Here is a 23,780-nt window from a genome sequence, read left to right on the forward strand (position 1 = left end):
CATGTGACTGAGTTACAGTCCATAGAATATGGACAGAAATAAAATGTACCTTTCTAGTGTTGGCCCCTGAAAATATCACACTCATGATCCATCTTCTCTGCACCTTACCATGTTGGTGGCAATCCTGAAAGCCACATGTTCAAGCTGGAGGAGGACAAGAAGGAAGGAGACTGGGTCCCTGGAAGAGGGACATGTTCAACAGGAATACCTGTTTGGGCTTAGTAGGAGTAAAAAATAAATTCCTATTCTGTTAAGCCGCTGATATGTTGGGTTTGTCCGTTACAATAACTAATGTACTAATTTATTATAAAGAAAGATACTCTAAAATTTTTTAGGATTCAAAAGCTTAACGTCCTTTAGTTTTCATTGGCTATATGGTGTAAAGGAAAACTACTTTCTCTGTGGGAATTCTCATTTCTCAACCTCTCATTACTTCTCGCCAAGTAATGCTGTGAAAACATTAAGTGTCTTGATTGAAAAAGATTCTAAGTGCAAATCATCATTAAAATGGGGAAGAGGAGGGAAGTCTGTCCAGCGTAGGAAAATGCACTTTTTGCATATTTAAGAATCAACCTACTCTCCTCCATTTTAGAAATGTACTTTGACTTGGACATAGAAGATTGGCTTTTGTCCACTTTTTGCTGGTGACCATGTATAAAAAAGTCAAATACACCTTTGAGCTTTGGATGGTGTCCCCACAGGAAACCTAAAGTGAGGGAGTCAGCTAACTGCTTGGACAATTAGAGGAAAGACTCCAGTTTTGCTTTTGCTATTTGGGCATCATTGGCTTGAATTATACAGCTTACTCACCTCTATATTAGATGGCATCTAGTCAAAGCTTTAGTATATATGTAAAAATGTAAAATCATTCATTTATCAAAAAACTAGAAAAGGAATTTTAAATTTTGGCCTGTACGTGTATCCACCAAGGAAGTAAATATAACTCCAGTATTTGAATCCAAATAATTCTATAGGTAGCCTCTAAAGAAATGATATTGTAATTGTTTACAGATGATGATTAGATTCTAAGTTTTGTCCAAGATATCTGCTTTAAAAACCATATCCTGTCATTTGGTACTCATTCAACCAACCAACCAACCAAACTTTTGGTACTCATTCATTCACGTATATGATTCTTAAGGCATAATTAATGAACTAATCACTACCTATTTGAAAGGGTGGAGTGGGGTGTATATAACTAACATTACAGAAGCAATAGATTGCGTGAGATCAAGAAGGGAAGGATTGTTTTCTGACTGCAGCCATCAATATAGGGCTTAGAAGGATGAGCAGGGGCTCAGAAGATAAAGAATAGGTATAATGAGTTGTGGAGAAAGATAAGGTCCTTTCAGATAAAGGCAATACCAGACCCTGGTTCCAATGCCTAGTGAATAGTTGATGGGATATGGCCAAATATTTCATTGAATGAAGTCATTCACTTAACCAACATATACTGCTTCAGGTTGAGGACAGCGTCCCTGCCCTCATGGCACTTGTATTCTCCTGGGGAAGACAGACAATTATCAAGGAGACTACTCCATGATTTCAGATGGTGATAATGCTATGAAAAAGAATGGTTCAGAATAAGGGAGTAGTATCTAGAGTAACCCACAAGGCATGGGGTGACATTTTAGAAAGGGTGGATAAAGAAAGTCGCTCTGGGTTGGTGACAGAAATAAGGAGGGTCACTTTTGCATGAACCACCATTCCAAACTGTTCTGAGTCCATATATTATCTGGGCCCCAAATTTCAGTCTGGGCTTGTTCTGAGAGATAAGCTCAAGTAGCAGAAAAGCCTGAGGGCATTTGTGTCTGAGGTAGGAAGTGAGGAAGGTCTGTGTGGTGGTCAGTGGGTCAAATAGAAGGGGAGCTGATGAGTAACTGAATAAGCAGAGAAGGCCCCAATTGTTTTCTTTGATTCTGTAAAAAAGTTTTTTCTTTGTGGGGTTAAGAATATTGTCAGTGACAATTTTTGACTTCTCTGTGTTTCTGAACAGGATCTGAACTCCTTAAACAGAACAAACACATGCCCCCCGCACCCCCCACCCCATCCATTGCTTGTTCCTGTTTGCCTAGAAAACATAGTCATCCTTTAGCCCCTTGGATGCTCTCCATTCAAAGGACCAGGGATTTTGCAATGAAGAGATGGAATACCCAGTTTTAATTTTAGAATAGACAACATCACCATAAAATACTTACACCACCATATAACCAAATGTGGATTTAAAGGACATTGCCTCTCTAGCTCAGGAACGGAGTCTTCCTCCCAGAGCTGGATACTCAGGAAAAAAAGGGTGATCCCATTAACTAGAGCCTTCTGTCCCCAGACCTGCCAAGGCAGCACGTGAAGTGCAAACAGAGTTCTAGGGCTGAGGTGACAACTTCTTCGCAGGCAGAATGTTTTGAATACTTCCCAAGTCAAGCAAAAACTAAAACCTCAGAAAGATTTAGTGTGAGGAGGCCCTCTGTTGGGGAGCGTGTCTATTTAATACTTCCTCCTCAGACCCTGGGCTGATTGCGGTTTCCATTCTCTAAAGGGCAAAGGAAGCTGGCTGGAGGAAGGGTGGCTGGTGCTGCCACGTGGCTGGAGCTACTTCGTTTTAATTTTCAGGCTCAGTTTCCTCATCCTTCTCTTATTGACCTTCTTCTAAAGTTCCCCAAAATCTGGGTTTCTGTGCTCTGAAGGCTTAGTAAGCTTTTTGTTCAGATTGGAAGTGGAGAATTGAGGTAATTATTTGGATGATATTCCCAGTTTTATTGCTAATACCTAAAACGATTGAGAAATATGAAATTGAAAGCGTAGCAGGAATCTTAGTATCTGATATCCATGGTGGCTTCGGGTTGAGCAAGACCATCTTTTCTTAGAAAAGCACCAGTACCACTTCAACACTGTTATAAAAATTGTAACCCTCACAGCAGGAAAATGAATAGCCAACAGGAGGGTGATAATTATAGTGTAAAGTCAAGCAGACTCCACATAATTGTAGGAAAAGCCATCCTTTCTAAGCTATGAATTTGTCATAATTTAACATAAACTTAATTTGTCATAATTTAAACTTAGCAGAGTTGCCCATTGATGATTTTCTTTTTTTTTACCAACTGGATTCTATCTATTGAAGATGCATTAAAGAGGTAAAAAATTTAATTATATGGGTAGTACTCTGTCCATACCAAGAGACATGAGTTATTACAGAAATGGCAGTATCTCTGCCAGATGCCTGCTATTGAGTCAAGCAATGTTGCCACTGTGAACTCTTAATGACTTTACAGACTTCAAAAAGTTACATGGAAACACAGGTTGAAGTGGGAGCCTGTTGTGAAGCACATACATACTTCACGAGGACATGAAGCTCTTGGCTGTTCCTGATATCGGAGTTGTCGCAGGCACCGGGAGGAATTAGATGAGGTGCTTTGCAGTAACCGAGTGAACAGGGTTGAAGAATCAGAGGGGTTTAAAGAAGTAGATGGAACTGTGTTCTATGCTTTTTCCCCCCTGGGTTTTCTCTTATTTTCGTCTGTCGTACTTCCACCTATGCTGCTAGATCATCTACCCCTGTCTGCATTTGCCAGAAGTTCATCCTCTGTTTTCTTCCCTGCAGCACAATAGCCTCACCTGTTTCCTTTACACAGAAATATGCTTCTAAAACTTGATCCTGTTGCAGAATCATCTGCAGGCATGGTGGAAACAGATGGCTGACTGACCCTCCGAGTTTCTGACTCAGGAATGCTTGTTGCAGTTATCACAGGTCCCAGGGGATGCCGAGGCTACTGGTTCAGGGACCACACTTTGAGAATCTCCTATGTACAATGATTTGTAGTAATTTTCTCTCCCATCAGGTAGACCCATCACTTCAGATGACTGGGAACTCATGGGCAACTTTTCCCCACATTCGTGGCATTATAATTAGCATATAAATATAATGAGCAAAACTAGACATGGACATAGGCAAGAATGCTAACGAAAGTCTGGCCTTGGTGAGCAAGTTCAGATGCTGAGATGGCCAGTAGTCAGTTATTTAGAGATTCGGCTGAGTCCACTGATGAAAAGATGGCCCTGACAGATACTTCTCCAGCATCAGAATCATGGTGATGTACAGCAGGGGCTGAGAACATATCTTTTTTTATTCAACTTGAAAATACATATTGGAGGTCTACTATGTGTCAAGTGCTGTGCTGATCACTGGTGATATGAACATGGTTTCTCTTCATAAGAAATACACAGTCCATTGGTGTCTGATGATAGAGAGAGAGTGACGGATTATGACATCATTACGCAGAAAGTGTGGTTCCCCAGCCAGCAGCACCAGCATCACGTTGGAACTCATGAGACTGCAACACACATTTCTGAACAAGAGACTCCGGGGGCAGGGTCTGCAGTCTGTTCTTATCGTCCCCCTGATGACACTGAGCATACTCACGTTTCGGAACTGTGTCTTTACAGAAAGGAAAGAGAGGGAAGGGAAAGGAAGGGGAGGGAAAGAAAGGAAAGGAAAGGGAAGGAAAGGAAAGGAAAGGAAAGGAAAGGAAAGGAAAGGAAAGGAAAGGAAAGGAAAGGAAAGGAAAGGAAAGGAAAGGAAAGGAAAAGAAAGGAAAAGAAAGGGGTGCAGAGGGGACTGTAAATAAAACCAAAGAGAAAATTCTGGCAAATGCAGAGAGGGAAGAGGCCTAGCAGAAAAAAGAGAAAGAACAGACAGAAAATCTAAAAAGGGAGAGTTTCCCCACAACTAAGGGAGAGACGAAGGCAGAGGGGTCAGTTAAATCTGGCTGGAGGAGGGTCAGGGGGTAGCTAGCTGGGCAAGCCTGAGCTCTGAGGGAGCAGATATGGACAGGGACGGAAGACAGGCTGAAGGTGCTGAGCGCTGAGAGAGGTGGGGCAGAATAGGCCATGTTTTCAAGAAGACGTACATGCAGCAATGGAAGGGATGGGACTTGGTGGCTGTTTGAAAGAGAAGGGATAAAGGAAGTTTTTTTTTGTTTGTTTGTTTTTGTTTGTTTTTTTTAGGTGAGAGGAGGGGAGATAGTGAGACAAACTCCCACATGCATCCCAATCAGGATCTATCCGGCAACCCCTGCTTGGGGTCGATGCTTGGACCAACCGAGCCACTTGCTGTGGGAGGGGAGAGAGAAAAAAGGGGAAGTGTGAGGGGGAGAGAAGCAGATGGTTGCTTCTCATGTGTTCCCTGAACAGGGATTGAACCTGGGATGATGGCAACCAGGCTGAAGCTCTATCCACTGAGCAAACTGGCCAGAGCTAGGAAGGTTTTAGGTGGAAGGAAATGACCAGGTTCATAAGTTCATCATTGAGAAAAGGGCCCAGTGCTTTCAGAAGGTAAAAAGGGAGAGAATCAAGCACCGAGATGTGGAGGAGGTAAGGGTATTTTATTTGCTGAGTTAGGAGGGAAATATAGAAGGAGTCTAGCTTTCAACACATATTTATTGAGTACCTGAAATTGCTAGGCACTGTTTTCAGTCGAATAAATAAAATAGACAAAATACTTTTCCTCCCGAAGTTTATTGTAAGGAAACAGAAAATAAGTATATCTATATCTATTGATCTATATTGCTCACAAAAATTAGGGGATATTTTATAGTTTCATATTTTGAAATATCTCCTAACTTTTGTGAGCAGTATACATCTATATCTATATTTAGATCTATTTTTAAATTATTTCATGTATTGATTTCTAGAGAGAGGGGAGAGACAGAGAGGAGAGAGAAAGAGGGGGGAGAAGCAGAAAGCAGCAGTAGTTGCTTGCCTCATGTGCCTTGAGGCAAGCCCAGGGTTTTGAACCAGTGACTTTAGTGTTCCAGGTCAATGCTCCATCCACTGTACCACCACAGGTCAGGCAAAAGATTGTACTTCTATTTTTTTTTTTTTACGATTTTATTTATTCATTTTAGAGAGGAGAGAAAGAAAGAGAAAGTCAGAGAGAAGGAGGGAGGAGCAGGAAGCATCAAATCTCATATATGCCTTGACCAGGCAAGCCCAGGGTTTCGAACTGGTGACCTCAGTGTTGTAGGTCGATGCTTTATCCACTGAACCACCACAGGTCAGGCCCTATATTTAGATCTAGATTTAGACTTAGATGTAGATCTAAATTAGACACAGATATACTCACACTTATATATAAGCTGTCAGGCACTGGTCAATGCTACAAAGACAGAAGCAAGTTGAAGAGCATTAGAAGGACAAGGAGGTGTACAATCTAAGATAAGGCTGCTCCCTTCATGAGGTTGATTTTGAGCAAAGATGCGAGGAACGAAAAAGTATGGGTCATGCAGATATTGGTCAGAAATGGTGTTTTAGAGAGGCCAGCAAAAGCTAAGACCCTTCAGTGGGAGCTGTTCTCTGCATTCTAGAAAAAATGAGGATGCCAGCTGTTTGGAATGGACAGAAGGGAAGGAGTGGTGGGAAATGACAGGCCAAATTGTGAGCAGCCTTGAAGGCCACAGTTAGGCTTTACATTGAGTAAGATGAGAAGCACACTGAGTGGAGGGGTGATATGGCCTGAGTGACATTTTTTAAAAATATAATTCTGGCTCTGTATGGAGAACAAGTGTTAAAAAAGCCAGAACAGAAGTGGAGGGGGGACTGTTCAGGAAGCTACGCCAGCCATCCAGGTGAGAGCCGACAGAGGGAGGGGGAGTGTGGAGAGAGGGGAACAGGTTCTGGACATGGGTCAGAGGGAGTCCTTAGGATTCGCTGATGGAGCAGGTCTAAGGCCTGAGAGAAACCAGAATTCAAGAATGGGTTCAAAACTATTGGACAATTTAGAGAGAGGAAGAAATCAGATGAGTTAAAGATAACAGTAACTGTTAACTTTTTTGTGTGTGTGACGGAGACAGAGAGAGAGACAGAGAGAGGGACAGATAGGGACAGTCAGGAAGGGAGAGAGATGAGAAGCATCAATTCTTCATTGTGACTCCTTAGTCTCCTTAGTTGTTCATTGACTGCTTTCTCATATGTGCCTTGGTCAGGGGGCTGCAGCAGAGCGAGTGATCCCTTGCTCAAGCCAGTGACCTTGGGCTTCAAGCCAGCAACCTTGGGCTCAAGCCAGAGACCATGCGGTCACATCTATGATCCCATGTTCAAGCCAGCAACCCCACACTCAAGCTGCTGAGCCCTCCCTCAAGCCAGATGACCCCTTGTTCCAGCCAGCGACTTTGGGGTTTTGAACCTATTTCCTCTGCATCCCAGTCTGATGCTTTATCCACTGCTCCCCCACCTGGTCAGGCAGTAACTGTTAACTCTTATTGAGAGTTTACTGTGTGTCAAACATCATGCCAAGTTCATTGTCTATATTACGTCATTGAATTCTCCCCCACTTTGCCCACTACAACCCCAATGTACAATGAATAAACTGAGGCTAAGCACCTTGCCAGTTGCGGAGCAAGCACCAGATAGGGGATGGACTGAGCAGTATGGCTGCAGAACACACACCCTCAGTCCTCTTTGTGACGTCCTCTCTGTTCTCTGAGAAGTTGCAAGGGGACCAGAGCTGGGGAGAGGGAGGGTGGCAAGGCAGGGCCAAGACTGGGAGCTCAAAGAGAGTGTTGACTGATTAGTTGAAAAATACACATTGACAATTAAATAAATAACAAGAGAACTATTGACAATGCTTGCTTTAGGGGAATCACTGGTGTGTGGTTCGGGGCTCACCCTCCTGTGCCAGCTTGTGCCACATCTGTCTAGATAAAGATGACTGAGCTACAATCTTTCTGGACCACTTTAAAAGCGATGCCAGTCACTGAGGGTCCCCAATCACTGAGGGGCCACAATGGGTATGGAACTGATGCCTGGCTCCCTGTTCTGTGAGATAAACATCCCTGTGATCTTGTTTAGCATAACACTGACCCTGAAAATCGAGCAGGCTGGCAAGATGGAAGCCGAGTCATGACATATTTATTAAGCTGAGCACTGGCTTCGACACTCAGAAGAACACCAAATTAATTCAAGACACATTTCTAGCCCTTAAGGGGCTTACAGCATGGGTTTGGCTGGTGGACCACCCAACATACATTAGGATGGAGAAACCAAATCTTCACTTTGGGCTCGTTGTGCTGCACAGACTGACAGGCCAGGGGCCGAGAGGGGCTCGGCGCATGTGGGACCCACCCGCGCAGCCTGTGCGCATTAACTCCACCAGCAGCCTGCTGTGGAGTGGAGGTGGCTGTTTGTGCATAAACACTGTCATTTCGCTGGGACTTCTATTTCATCTTTGAACCTTGGCTTCAAAGGAATACTGACCTTATTCCTGTAGCTTGCCTTTCTTTGAAGCGTATGGCTTTGCATTGCAGATTAAAGTGAAGACATTCATCAAGGAAGAGATCTGGCCAACCGCTCCGCAAACCCAACCCGAAACAAAGCCTTGAAAGGCTCCAATAACAGTAGCAGCCGAGGATGAAGGCTTGGAGCTGGGCCCTCTCTTTCTTAGATCCTGTACAGCAGCTCCGGCACGACACAGTGCTTCCCTTTGAGTGTTGGGGCAACTTTACCCCGAGAGTCTGTCTCAGCAGAGAGGGGTGAGTTAACGCAATGTTCCTAACCTGTCCTGCTCATTTTATTTAAAGCAGGCCTTGTTGTAAATGAGGCCAGCATGATCACTCAGTGTGTGCCTTTGAATTCTTCAAAAGACGTGTCAGGCAGAACCATCTGAAACGTGGCTGATGGGTCTGTCAATTTTCTTCCCTACTCCTTGCCTTTGTTCATTCCTTTGAAAAGAAACTGTCTTCTCTTTCTCCCTGGCTCTCCTATCTTGGCACTAAGAAAACAGGCAGTCCACATAGATTTCTCTGTTATTTATCTCGCTTTTCTCTTAAGATGGCAAGAGCAGTGAAGTGAGAAACTTTAAACAGGAGGTTAAAATTAACAACTGAATAATTCTTTCATTTTAAGGCTAACAGAGAAAACCAAGGAAAACATCTCCCACCTCAGAGGAATAAAAATTGATGATAGACAACTATCAAAGGAGAAATGATTATATCTTTAATGCAATATTTCTGCAGATCTTCAGCTGTGATCAGACACACAGAGTGAGTTCTGTCTGGCGTGAAGTGGTTGGATGCCATCCGCAGGAAAGAAGGAAATGATTGTCAAGTTGGGAACATGCAAATCATCCGAGTCTGACAACATATACACCAAAGGGCTTAAAAAATATGCTAATTTTCAGAGCAACTGTTCTTCTAGTTATTCACCTCTAAAATAAGATCAAAAGATAATTCTGGACATTGTAAGACAATTTATTTAATTTGCTTCTAGCTTAAATCTCAAATAATTGTCATCCATTAAGAAATGCACAGTTTAAGAAGATCATTAAATGGCTTCATGAGAAAGCCGTGGTACCACACCAGTATTTCATGCAATGCGACAGCTTGTGTGGGAATGGAAATAGCTCTATTTCTTGCTTCAGTTTTAAAAAGTTGATAGATCTGTGCATCCATATCATATCCATATCCCTTAATTTATTACCCTCCCCAAATTTGGGTGTGGCCATGTGCCTAGCTGTAGCCAATGGGCTGTAAGCCAGGTGATGAGTGTCTCTTCCAGGCTGAGGCTCCCTCTCTATGACAGTGACCATGGAAGCCATGGGCTGAAATGGCCACCCCCCTGGCTAGCAGCAGCCTGAGTCACTGCCCCCATGGAGGCAAACTGTGCACAGCTGTCCGATTTATATTAGCTGTAGTACGAACAAGAAATGAAACTTGGTTTTATTAATCCTGACTAATCCAGGACCTTGAAGTCCATGTGGACTTAACTCACTCCCATCCTAAGAATCCTCCCCACAGCAGCCCTGAGACATGGTCCAAAGACTTCTTGAACACCTCAGGAATAACAGCAAATAACGTAGCAAGCAATGATACAATGTTCACCGTATACTTGTTTTCAGACGTAATTTTAAGTATTTTACATGTCTCATAAAAACCTTCATGCATCAATAATATTTCCCTTATTTTACAGCTGGTGGGACTAAAGCACAGAGAAGTAACTCCCGCGGGGTTAAAGATGTAAGCTAAGTAACGTGCCTAAGACCACACAGTGAGGAAGTAGTATCCTAGGAGCCAAAGCCAGTCTGTGCCCTTAACTGTCGCACCAAGCGGCTTTCTTAGGTTGGATTTTCATTTTCTTTTCACACGGACTGTTCAATAAGCCAAGGAATCATAATACCCAAAAGATAAGGCTGGAAGGGGCTTTACAGATCAATCAATCACTTCCTTTTACATGGAGGAGGAATGAAACTCCCCGTGAGCCATTTTCTTGCCTGTGGAAAAAGGTCTATCCTGGGGGTTTTCAACGAGTGACCTGGAGACACTACAGCTCAGTAGAAAGGTCTCAGGGGCTGTCAGTTCTGAAATTAGAACAGACCAACCCTGTTCTAATCTATTTTAAATAGAAGGCCTCTGGGTACAATTTGTATGTGAATATTCTGCCACTATGATAAAATTAAAAAGTAATGGATTTCTCCAGACTTCTACTGAAGTAGTAAGCTTGTAAGTTAAACAAAATAATAGGACTTTATGTCAGCTGGGAGGAGGCATGGAGCACATGGATTGCTTAGCCCAGTGGTCAGTTCTGGGCCAGGATAATTTTCTTTTCTTTTTCTTTTCCTTTTTTTCTTAGATGAGAGGCAGGGAGGCAGACTTCCTCATGCACCATCCCCTGACCAGGATCCACCTACCAACCCCACCTGGGGCCAGTGCTCGAGTACTGAGCTATTTTTAAGCACCTGAGGCTGACAGGCTCTGACAGAGCTATCCTTAGTATCTAGAGCCACACTTGAACCAACCGAGCCACTGGCAACTAGAGGGGAAGAGGCAGGGAAGGGGAAGAGAGAGAGGGATAGAGAAGCAGATAGTTGCCTCTTCTGTGTGCCCTGACTGGGAATTGAACCTGGGATGTCCATACACTGGGCTGATGCTCTACCACTGAGCCACCAGCCAGCGCCTACCGGGGCTAGGATAATTTTCTACATCCATGAATGTACTCACTAGATTGTCTGGCAGCAAGAATTGCCTTATTCACCACTGTTTATGCACTGTGATATGTAGTTGAAGCTCTATACGCTATATGTGAATGATAGAAGAAGATCTCTAAGAGGTTTTGATGAAACAGTTTTTCAAAAAGAAGGTTAAACTCATTTGGGTTGAGCAAGGTAGCACACTTAAGCTGTGGCGATCCAATGTTAAAGAAACGGCTGGAAAGTTACCATTGTGGGTTGTTTTGTCCATATATTCTCAAATGGCCAGCGGTGGATTTCCTCTCCCAGAAAAGAAAGAGAGAGAGAGGGAGAGAAAGAGAAGGGGGTGGATCGATAAGTAAATATTAAATTGACTGACAGCCTGAGACAGCACAGGCAGACACATGCTATATTTGATTCATTTCAACACAACTCATTACACAAAATTATCCAATTTTCTGATCACGTCATGAGGTAAATGAGAAAGTTTAATTTGCTTCTAAAAAAAATGCAACTCTTTTCTGTGTGCTGACAGCAGTTCTAGTATATACATCCATGTACTATGTGTGATGTGGATTAGGTACTATTTATGTACGTGTGGCTTGATTAATGAGTTGGGTTGCATTCAGTCAGGTGTATATATTTTAGAAGAGAGAAACTGATGAGACAAAAGGACACAGGGAAAGGACTGGCAAGGGATTCCGTGGGAGCTGTGCTCACTGCAGGCCCTCTTACCTTGCGTCGTCCCATCCAGTCCCATGATGAATTTCATTGATCTGATGATTTGCTCGGCTATCGGGGGGCTCATGGATGTAGCATAAGCGGCACTATGTGAGTGAACCCGTAAGTAATCCACAAGGTCCTTTAATACAGGAGGGAAATCCAAAAAGAAGGCAAGTCAGTCTCAGCATTGAGGGTGGTCATCACATCTCATCCCAACCCTAATCATCACAGCATAAGACGTTGGATACTTGAATGGGGTCCAGTTTTAATGGGTATTACCAAACTTGTTTTCTATCCCTCTTCTTTGTTTCTCCCTCAAAAAACTTAGGAGGTATGCAGCAAAGGCTGAAATTTGGAGTTGAGATCTGTAAGGTCAAGCTGGATGTATAAAAGAAAAGTGATTTCCCAAACATTTGTTGATGATCCAGTATGTATGAGCACTGGCTTAGTGTTCAGCAGCATCCAAAGAATATAGGATGTGATCTTGCCATTAGGCATGTTACGTGGTGCCCACGAAAAGTCATGGTAGGAAAAGTAACAAGACAGACAAAGTAGTATATGCAACGGGAATACAGGCTGCAGAGGAAGGGGAGGGGCATTGCTAGCCAGAGTAGATAGGGAAGGTTCCAGTGAGAAAGAGAAATTGATAAAGAAACTATAGAGCAAAAGAAAACTTGGGCGGGGCGACAGAGTGGCAGAAGGGAGAGCTGGGAAATTAAATCAGGGTAGAGGTCAGAACCAGATAAACTCTGGTTATACCTTGGGGGCTAGGAAACTACTGGAGTTTCTGTGCAACACGACTGGAATGCCAACTCACTACGGAACGCTGGAGAACCAGTGGGAGGAATGATTCTCCAGCTGCATGCCTGCCTCCTGACGCCAAACATAAGGTCTGGGTAAGCCTGCTGAGATCCTGAAGAGGCTCCTGTAACCTAGTGTCACAGTCAGGAGGGCCTGGCGCTGGCATCTGGAGGTGTTCAGCTCTGGCTGGGAAGACCATCCGTCTGCCCACCTGTGCTGGTTCATTGCTGGGGACCTTCAGGGAGTTCTGCAGAAAAGCAAAAAGCTAACGGGCTGCTGACATCTCGCTGTACCAGCCGTGGGATCTGTAGAGGATCAGCTACCTTCCGTTCTAGAATAACATGACAGTTTAGACTCCCACTGGCCCTGGCTGGTGGCTCAGTGGATAGAGCGTTGGCACAGCAAATGGACATCCTAGGTTCGATTCCCAGTCAGAGCACACAGGAGAAGTAACTGCTTCTCTCCTCCTTCCCCTCCCCCTTTTCTCCCACTTCCCGTCCTGCAGCCAGTGACTCCATTGGTTCAAGTGTAGCCCTGGGTGCTGAGCCGAGGACATCAGCCTCAGGTGCTAAATGTGACTTGGTACACCTGCTTGCTGACATGATGCCTCTACCTGGGCCATGAGGGGAGCCAGTAGCTCCATTCTGTCCTCCCTGCCTCCTGCAATACGTCCTTCATTCTAAATACCCTTTTCCATGCTCTCTGTGTCCCTAATTTCCTTTTCCCTCTTCTTCATTTTCATTCCTCTTTCTTCCTTTCCTTTCTCTTTTCTTCTACTCTGACTCCCTCTCTTCTTATTTTTTTTTTCTTTCTCTGCTTGGGATGTGGGCGTCCAAAAAGAGAAGGCTAGAAAAACTCATCCTTGGCAGCTCTTACCCACTTCTGTTAAAATTAAAATTTGATATCTGTCTCTTCTTTTGTTTAGTGAATCTCATAAAGACAGCTGGGTGGGTTTCCACCATATTTAAAGACGATGGCCTGACTCAAGGCATTGGCCACACGACAGCTGGGAAGTTCACTTTGGAGGGTGGGGGAGGGGATTCAAAGCGAGGAGGCAGCCGTTTCTCAGTAGCTGCAGCCGGGCTGTGTTCACAGCTCTGTGTCCAGTGCTCCTTACTGAGCTGCAGCAGGGTTTTCCTTCCCTGTTTGAGAACTGGTGCCTCCTGGTGCATCCTTCCCAGGATGCTGAGGAAGCCAACAAGGACACCTGGGAGGGATGCAGGAGACGGGACGCTGGAACTCCTGTGCACCTGAGTCGGGAAAGAGCTGATTCAGAAGGGTGGTCTGGCCTTGAAGGATGGGTAGATTTGGATATATGCAGAAGAAGGAAAGGCATGGACATGCTAAAATCAGGAATAAAGATGGCATCTTAATCAGCAAACAATGGAGGAATAGATTGGGAGTAGGGAGAGAAACCAGTGCTTCCAAGAAAAGGTGATGAGAGGTTGTCTCTCTGAGGGGAGGTCGGACTTACAACACAGGCCCTGGAACCTGATTGCTTGGGTTCAAACCCAGGCTCTGCTACTTACTGATATGTGACCATGGGCAAGTTACTGAACCTCTCTGTGCCTTAGTTTTCTCATCTGAAAAATGAGGTAATGGTGATACTTACCTCAGAGTCATTATAGGATTAAATGAGTTAATACACATATGGTGCTTAGAATAGTACCTGGTACATAGTGAATACCTGATACTATTGGCAGTTATTAATGAATTCCAAACTCAGAGAGTCTTAGAACGGGGAGCATGGGGTGGGAAGAGGGAACGAAAATATAAAAACTCCTTGGAGTCCCTTTATCCCAGCTTTCACAGAGGATGATGTTCTAAGGCTTTGCAACTAAGCACTGGACCCAGACATCAGACCAGAGAATTTCAACCCAGCACTTCCTCCATCCTTGCGCGACGCTGAAGAGATAGCATTGCTGCTATAGCCATTGATAGGTCCACCGCTGACATTCATGGCTCGAGGCTCCATTTTAAGAATTTATTATGTGTTGGCTCATTTTAGCTTCACAGTAACTTTCTGAGGTAGGTACGATTTTTATCTCCACTTTATAGATGGGACTGCTGAGTCACAGAGAGGATCAGAAAATTAGCCAAGCAAATAGTGGTTGGATAACAAGGATTTGGACCCCCAAAATCTGGCTCTAGAGTCCCTACCCTTAACACCACACCCTGTTAACCTCTCCAGACCAGAAGAGGGGACCTGGAGGGCTCAGGGAAGACCACCTTCACTTTGACGTTTTTCTAGTCCATAGAAATCATTCCTCTTTTCTAGGGGAGGATGGGAGAATTCCTTATGTTCTCAAGTGTTTATAGTACTAAACAGGAGATTGATAGTACTAAAATCAGGAATAAAAACGGCATCTTAATCAGCAAACAATGGAGGAATAGATTGGGAGTAGGGAGAGAAACCAGTGCTTCCAAGAAAAGGTGATGAGGGGTTGTCTCCTTGAGGGGAGGTCTGACCTTGGACTTACAACACAGACCCTGGAACCTGATTGCTTGGGTTCAAACCCGGGCTCTGCTACTTACTGATATGTGACCATGTGCAAGTTACTGAACCTCTCTGTGCCTTAGTTTTCTCGTCTGAAAAATGAGATAATGGTGAAATCACCAGTATCAAATGTTTAATGTCTATTAATCTTATTTCTCCAAAGAGACTGAAACCTTCTTGAGAGCAGGGAACAGAGGTAAATACTTCCCTAAAAACCTGCAGTGGTGGGTAGTCAGCAGGGGCCTTGTAAATACTGGTCGTCTCATGGAGAGCCGGGAAATTTAAGGATTGAGGAAGGATGGTGAGGGGCCTTGAAGAATACAGGGGTAGACTAAGGTGCATTCTTAGGAGAAAAAAATGTAGCAATACTCTCTTAGCCTTGGGCATTGCTGACAATGGTCAGACAAAGAAATAAAACAAAGCTGCCTTTGATCCCTGAAGGGCTTGTCTCAGTATCCCCAACCCCCAGTTTTCCTTCGAAAATCGAGAACTTTCATCAAGGCAAGATCATGCACATTCTTAGTTTGAATAAATACCTCATTAGTCCAATATCACTTCTTTTTTTTTTGACATGAAGACTATCTTGGCTTATGCTAGACTGAGTCCACTTTCCGTCCAAGTCTGAGTGTATGGATGGGGGCTAATTTGGGAGGTTCGGAAAGTGGTAACTTCTGCAGAGCATCAAGGAAAGCCTTGTTTTCTGCTTTTTTAAAAATTCCCTCCTAGCGTTCCCCATTGGGTGCCATGAGCCACGAATTAGAAGTGGGCTTTGGTCTTTTGCAAGGCGAGTCTGGGTTGTGTCTTCCTTCAGGGTGGGTTGGAGGTCTTCTCAGACCGAAGTTTCCATGTCCATTTGTACGTTCAAAACCTTGATTATTTTCTCTACCCATAGGCCTGGAGTTCAAGGACAAGGGTGGCTTTTCTGAGAAAATCAGACAGGAGACTCTTAGAATAAACATCTTGGCATTCATTCCATGACCCCCATTTACTTCAAAGGCCTGTTAAACGCAGCCAGGACTGAGCACTCGGGACAGAGTTGGCTTCTGTGGGGGCCCGCCTTCGTCTGGCGCACAGGCTTGGGGGCTAACGCTCGCTCCAAACTTGGCTGCCCTGTGCTGCTTCCCTCCTCCAGCATTCCAGCCCTGCAAACTATCAATCATGGGGGCTACCTTTGCCGCGTTCGTTCGTCTGCAAGTCTCTGGCCAGCCTGCGGGAGCTGTGAGAGACTGTGGTCAGCTCCAGGCCTGCCAGAAAGCTCAGGGCCGTGTCTGAGAAACACGAAGACCCCCTCACGTGGGTTTGCAGCGTCGACCAATCTCAACTGGATCAATAAAAGTTAAAGAATAAACAAGAAACCTAACGCCGCCATTTCAGGCACTCTTTAAAGAAGAAGCTAGTCATGGCGTGGAGCTCTGACAGGTGAAAGAATGACCTGATATTTCACCTCCAAAGTCTTACAAGGCTGGGTTATAGCAGCTCTAAACTCAAAGTGAGCAAAATAGCAGAATCTCGCTGACCTCTGAGAGACCTTGAAGAAGTTTTTCTGAGGTGGGGAGAGAAAGTCAAGGTCGGGGCAGCAAACGGCAGTAAGCAGAGGTGAACATGAAGGTCAGGAAGACTGAAGGCAGGATTTAATCTCTACTCTCTGTGGTAGAATCTTCACACCGAACCATTGTTTTCTCCCCTTGTTTATTTCCAAATACTTTTGTTCATGTGATGCATCTGGTTACTAATGTACGTAGTTCTCACCATGACTAACTCCACAAAGATTTCTAGAGCCTGCCAGTTACCACTAGTGGGCATACATATAGTTCCTCCATTACTAACCCTAACATTAGCATTTATAGAGAGGGGAAAGAGCCAGTAAGTCATCTTTTTCTAGATTTTTGGACCTAAGTAATTATTTTCAAATTTCAAGATTTACTAAGAGCTCTATGAGCATAGCGAAATTGAAATCACTAAGGTTTCAGAAAAACCTAAAGTCATGGTACGTGCATGTTAACATTTTTTATGGTTAACATTTTTATTGCTTTTGTGCCCATTGGTTTAGAATCCTGAATAATTTGAAGTACCCCTCAAATTGCGACATATGCTGAAAGATATTCAGGAAAATTTATCTGATAAAACTCTGAAAACTATTCTAATTATTTAACTAGGTAAGTAACAAGATTTTTTTCAAGCAAAAGCTGCCATCTAGTGGTAAATTCAGAGACTGCAGGGCAACATGAGGGTGAAGAAGAGGGAGGGCAAGGAAGAGGCGGGGAGCAGGAAGGAGGGAATGATGCAGTTGTCTGGATCCAGGTGTGCACAGCATCAGTATTGTAAAGAGCAAGAAAGTGAACAGCTCTGCATACATTTTCTGCATCCTGATTAATGCAAACCATAGTAATTTTCACAATTGCTGAGTATCTACCCCAAATGAACAGCAGTTATGTAGACAAGAGCAAATACACTTTTAAATTCGTCTACAACTCTACGTACTGACTTTGGGATGGAGAGTGCAAGAGGGCTGTGAGCTGGTCCCCACTCCAGGGTAATCACGAGCCTTTGTTTAAAGTGAAGGACTTCTAAGGGGAACACGTGACATCTACCCAATTTGACAAATTTTCAAGGATCTGCTTGCTTCCGTTTACTCAGGTGCCTTCGGTTCGGGAAACAGTTACGCTTGGTTAAAATTTTTGTAGCTCAGGACTGCTGTAAAAGTAATCACGCAGCCACCAGCTCACGCAGCACTGTATCCTTAAAGGATGGAGCGCCTGCGCCCAGGGACTCTCTGATCCCAGGGCTTCCACCATCCAGGAAGAGAACATTTAACCTTCCTGCGGTTTAGCTGGATTCCAGAGGACCCCAGGCGTTCCCTATGTTCTTAGCATTACCCAGCTAATTCCCGCAGGATGAAAACCAATGCTCTGAGCTCAGAAAGAAGGAGTGCTTATGGAAGGGGAAAGACCCCCAGAAACTCCCAACATTTGAAGCATTTGTGCAGCTTACGGCAGGGCAAGTGGCCACAATGAAATCTCTCCTTTTAAATTACTGGCTTTCAATGACCACACTGTTTTCAGCTGTCTTCCTTGGTGTGTCTAACTGATTTACCAGGAGTCTGGGCTCTTGTTCCTGCCTGTCACAAAGAGTAAGGAACTAGGGATTTTTGGTAAGCCGTGGATGCTACCTGCTCAGGCTGGATTTGGGCCTGCTGTACCCTCCTGGGCAGGGCCAACACCACGGTCTCTTTGGGACAGGCACTCAGGATTTGGGTAGAACCATCAGGTAATGAAGCAGGCACTGTCTCCTCTAACCCTCAAACCCAGGTTGAAACATTTCATTTTCTTTTCCTGCTTACCTCTTCTGTTAGATTTCCTTAAAACATGTATTAGTTTATATTGGCAACCCCCTTGGTGATAGTGGCACTAGAATAACCCAAGTGACACTCACTTAACAGTCTCACCTCATCAGATCAGGATTGTGAAGGCCTATCGATATTAGAGGAGGACAAGACTTGATCCATGACTTATCCAGAATTGTGAGAGGTCATTATTTTGCAGACAAAAATCCCTGTAAAGGATATTTCTGACCCTGCTACTACTATTTTGATTATAATTCTTAAAGCCCACATTGTAGCACAGGGATTTTCTCCTTAATATCTGAACTTTGTCCATTGTTTCTTTGCATTTTCATGCCATGAAAACTACTTTACTTACAGTTTTGTAGCATCCCGTCATCATTTCTGTGGTTTGGTATACAGAACTATAATCCGCCAGGATCCGTCTACAAAACTGACATCCTAAGACTTCTCCCACGCTGCCCTGCAGAGCTAATCAGTCCTCTCCTCCGCACTGCCTTCACCTGTGCACAAGGCTAGCATTGCCGTTTCATCAGAATGTTTGGTATTCATTCTGTATACCAAACCACAGAAATGATGACGGGATGCTACAAAACTGTAAGTAAAGTAGTTTTCATGGCATGAAAATGCAAAGAAACAATGGGCAAAGTTTAGATATTACTCACCACATGTTCCTCTGTGTGAGCTCCTTGACATTCTGGAGGCTTCAGTTATTAACTGAGAGGTGGTGAACTGACCTCAGCTCTCATGGAACCCAGAGAAGCCATTCAGACTGCATCCCCCCAATTGTCCAAGTTTTAAATAAACACGAGGAGTCCCTCTCTTACCTTCCTTCCAGCTATGTAACCTCCCGAGGCTCCAAAGCTTTTGGTGAATGTGCCCATGAACACATCGACATCTCGAGGGTCCATTCCAAAGAATTCCACTACACCCCGGCCAGTTGGGCCCACGGACCCAATGCTGTGAGCTTCATCTATGTAGAGGTAAGCCTTGTATTTCTTCTTTAGAGCCACGATTTGGGGAAGATTCACGATGGAACCTTCCATGCTAGGACATAAGGAGAAATGCTTGTCACTCGTGTGTACCCTCCTAGGAAGCACGGTGTCGGTCCCCCTCCCAGTGTTTCTTCCACAGCCTGCCCTGACACCATTTGGGCCTGACAGGACTGTGCTGCTCCTTTCTTCTCAGGGATATTTCATTTGGCTGACACAACCTTCTCAATCTTATAAGGCTAATCTGGCAGTATTCTATATGAAAATGATAATTTACATTCAATGGGTTTAAGCACTTTGAGTTGTGCTAGCTAATTCCCAAGTAAGCAACTGGCACACAGCATTGTTGATCAGTTTATTTATAAAGATGACTGGTTTAATTAGACTGACCATTATGGATTTGGGCTATTTTTTTTAGTTTTAATTATATTGCTCTATGAGATCCATCCTTATCCACCTGTCTGGCTGTCTATTTGACCAGTTCTGTCTGACCTAAACTCAGTGCTTAAACTGCCAAAGATTTAAAGAAGGAATTAAAAACACACAAATAACTTTATTTAGGATACACAGTATTAATTAAAGCACAAGAGAAAGTTCATAGGATCTCTTATTCAATACAATCATTCCCACTTATCCTTGGGGGAGTCCAAACCCTACATACACAATGTTTTTTCCTATATATACTTATCTATGATGAAGTTTAACTTATAAATTAGCACAATAATAGATGAACAATAATGAATAATAAGATAAAATCATGTTAGCAACATACTGGAATAAAAGTTATGTGAATCTGGTCTTTCTCTCTGATAACTAATCTGATAACTGAGGCAACTACTAAGTGACAGATGGTGGGAGAGGGCATACCACGTGGGTACTCAGGACGGAGGGATAATTCACACCCTGGGTGGATTGGAGACATTCCATCACGCTATGCAGAATGGTGCACAATTTAAAACATATGAATTGTTCATTTCTGGAATTTTCTTTTCTTTTTCTGTTTTATTTTATTTTTTTAGTAAGTGAGAGCAGGGAAGGGCAGAAAGACAGACTCCTGTATGTTCCTTAACCGGGATCCATGCAGAAAGCCCCCTATGAGGGGGTGCTCTGTCCCTCTGAAACCGTTGCTCTGTTGCTCAGCATCTGAGCTATCTTTTTAGCATCTGAGGTGGAGGCCATGGAGCCACCTCAGCACCCAGTGCCAACTCACTTGATTTCAAGCCATGGCTGCGGGGGAGAGAGGGGGAGAGAGAGAGAGAGAGAAACGAGAGGGGAGGGGTGGAGAAGCAGATGGTCACCCCTCCTGTGTGCCCTGACTGGGAATCGAACCTGGGACATCCACACGTCAGGCCAACGCTCTGCCACTGAGCCAACTGGCCAGGGCCTGGAATTTTCTATTTACTATTTTTTGGACTGTGATTTACCACAGGTAACTGAAACAGCAGAAAGCAAAACTGAGGATGCAGGGGACTACTGCTCATAGGAAGGCAGGGATTCATTTGAGGCATCAGGTGGCATCCCCTCTTTCTGCTCTGTTAGGGCCTCGATCGAGTGTTGTGAGCATCCAAACCCCCTGAATGGCTTATTAAAGCCCAGATAGCTGGGCTCCAACCCCAGAGTTTCTCATTTCAAAAGTCTGGGACAGGCTGAGAATGTGTATTTCTACCAGGCTCCCAGGAGTTGCCCATATTATTGGTTGGGGACAACACCCGAAGAACCGCTGCTACAGATAAACTATTTTTGTTTAAGAGCGTAATTTTTCATGGTATTGTAAATTGCAAAAACACTTCAAGTTCTTCAGCAATGGAAAAAATATTAATACAAAGTAAATAAATAAGTAAAATTATAATTTATATTTATATGGCAACTCCGGAACTCAATGGATTTAACAGAAGTTTTGACTTTAATCAGTTCTCAGCACACTTGGTGAGCTGTGTCTACACTGCACACAGTTTTGACTGCGTTGACAGGAGAGTCCTATGAAAACACACAGACTCGCACCCTCACCACACAAAGGAGTTTGTCAAACAATTCAAGCAACTCGTCAATTTAGTTCAAGAACTAATCAGCTGACGCAAACAGAGAGTTGAACTTTTCCTTTCTTCCTAATTAGTTTATTTATTAAAGTTCATACATTAAAAAATAAACTTAAGTGTTAGGTCAATTCAATCAAAACAGTCCAGCTGGTTGTACGATTACCCCAACCAATGGTGTTGGTTTGGAGGGAGTATGAGAACTGAGTGCAGTGTGTGTGTGTGTGTGTGTGGGGGGGGGTGTTTAAAGGACTTTGTGTCCAGAGCAGTTTTAGGTTCACTGAAAAATTGAGAGAAAGGTATAGAAATTTTCCATATACTCCCTGTCTCACACATATGTATAACAGTCCCTATTATCAAAATCCTGCCCACAGAGTGGAACAATTGTTACAATTGATGAACCTACCTTGACACACCACCCAATGTCCATAGTTTACATTAAGGTTCACTCTTGGTGCTGTACATTCTATGGATTTGGACAAATGTATATATATATATATATATATGGACATGACTATATCATATAGACCAGTTGTCGGCAAACTCATTAGTCAACAGAGCCAAATATCAACAGTACGACGATTGAAATTTCTTTAGAGAGCCAAATTTTTTAAACTTAAATTATATAGGTGGGTACATTCCTTATTGAGATAGCGCCTGTGCGTGGTATTTTGTGGAAGAGCCACACTCAAGGGGCCAAAGAGCCACATGTGGCTCGCAAGCCGTGCTTTGCTGACCACTGATATAGACTATTTTCACTGCCCTAAAAATCCACTGTGGTCTGCTTAATCATTTCTGCCCCCACCCAAACCCTGACAACCACTGATCTTTTTATTGTCTCCAATATTTTGTCTTTTCTGGAATGTCATGTAGTTGTAATCTTTCTGGATTGGTTTCTTTTACTTAGTAGTGTGCAATAACAACTCCTCCATGTGTTTTGATGGCCTAATAGCTCATTTATTTTTAGTCCTGAATAATTTCCATTGTCTAGCTCAGGGGTCAGGAAACTTTTTGGCTGAGAGAGCCATGAACGCCACATATTTTAAAATGTAGTTCCATGAGAGCCATACAATGACCCGTGTATGTTACGCATTATCCAATAAAAATTTGGTGTTGTCCCAGAGGACAGCTGTGATTGGCTCCAGCCACCCACAACCATGAACATGAGCAGTAGGAAATGAATGGACTGTAATACATGAGAATGTTTTATATTTTTAACGTTATTTTTTTTTATTAAAGATTTGTCTGCGAGCCAGATGCAGCCATCAAAAGAGACACATCTGGCTCGCGAGTCATAGGTTCCTGACCCCTGGGTACTGCAGTTATTTTCCATTCAATGACTGAACGGCACTTTGATGGCATCCCAGGTTTGGCAATTATAAACAAAGGTGCTATAAGGATTTATGTGCAAGATTTTGTGTGGACACACATTTTCAACTCCTTTGGGTAAATACCAAGGGACATGATTGCTGAATTGTATGGTAAGAGTACATTTAGTTTGGTAAGAAATTACCAAACTATCTCCCAAAGAAGTGGCTGTACCATTTTGCATTCCCACCAGCACTGGATGAGAGTTCCTGTTGTAAGACATTCTTGTCAGCATTTATTGCTGTCAGTGTTCCAGATTTTGGCCATTCTAAGAGGTGTGTGGTGGTATCTCATTGCTGTTTTAGTTTGCAATTTTCTGATGACATATGATGTGCAGCATCTTTTCACATGAATATTTCCATCTGTATATTCTCTTTGGCGAGGTGTCTGTTAAAATCTTTGGTTCATTTTTAAATCAGGTTGTTTCCTTATTGTTGAACTTTCAGAGTTCTTTTATATTTTTATATAACAGTCCTTTATCAGATGTAGCACTTGCAAATATATTCTTCCTGTTTGTAGCTTGTCTTCTAATGCTCTTGACATTGTCTTTTGCAAAGCAGAAGTGCTTAATTGTAATAAAGTCCAGATGATTGCTTTTGTGATTCACACAAGGTTTTTCCGAATGGCTGTTTCCAGATTTCAATGAAATGAAGACCAAATCTTCTCTTACATAAGCTAATGACTTAATTCCAATATTTTCTGTGACTAATGGCTTGCTAAACTTGTTTCCATGGAGAAGGAGGAAGTACAAGCTCAGGTTGTAGCCATACCATTTACTAATTGAAGATGTGTACAACTTATGTTTGTGTTGTGCTTCAGTTTTCTCATATGTAAAATAAACATGACTATGAGACCTTCCTTATAATGTCTTTATAAGAATAATTAGAAATAATGCTGGTAAAGTGTCTGACACATACATGAGTGCTCACTGGGTTGCTCCTGTTCTCAGGAGGAGGCTAGAGAAAATGGTTACACCAATGTCTAACTTGAGAAAGTGGGAGCCCTTGACAATGCTCTGTGTTGCATCTTCTAGGAAAGAGGCATATGGGTGTCATACATAATAAATGGCCCT

At 43.4% G+C, this 23,780-nt stretch overlaps 1 protein-coding gene across 1 annotated transcript in view; it reads right to left on the bottom strand.

The window, feature by feature from the left end:
• Positions 1–23,780, bottom strand: part of SPTLC3 (serine palmitoyltransferase long chain base subunit 3) — a 158,504-nt gene that overhangs the window by 24,380 nt on the left and 110,344 nt on the right. Inside the window, exons 8-9 of the mRNA XM_066387135.1 lie at positions 19,143–19,362; positions 11,690–11,816 (exon numbers count right to left, since the gene is read on the bottom strand). Of these exons, the coding sequence (XP_066243232.1) occupies positions 11,690–11,816; positions 19,143–19,362 (347 nt within the window). The remainder of the gene's footprint in view (positions 1–11,689; positions 11,817–19,142; positions 19,363–23,780) is intronic.

Source organism: Saccopteryx leptura, chromosome 5 (genome assembly GCF_036850995.1).
Source record: "Saccopteryx leptura isolate mSacLep1 chromosome 5, mSacLep1_pri_phased_curated, whole genome shotgun sequence".
Classification (NCBI taxonomy): domain Eukaryota; kingdom Metazoa; phylum Chordata; class Mammalia; order Chiroptera; family Emballonuridae; genus Saccopteryx; species Saccopteryx leptura.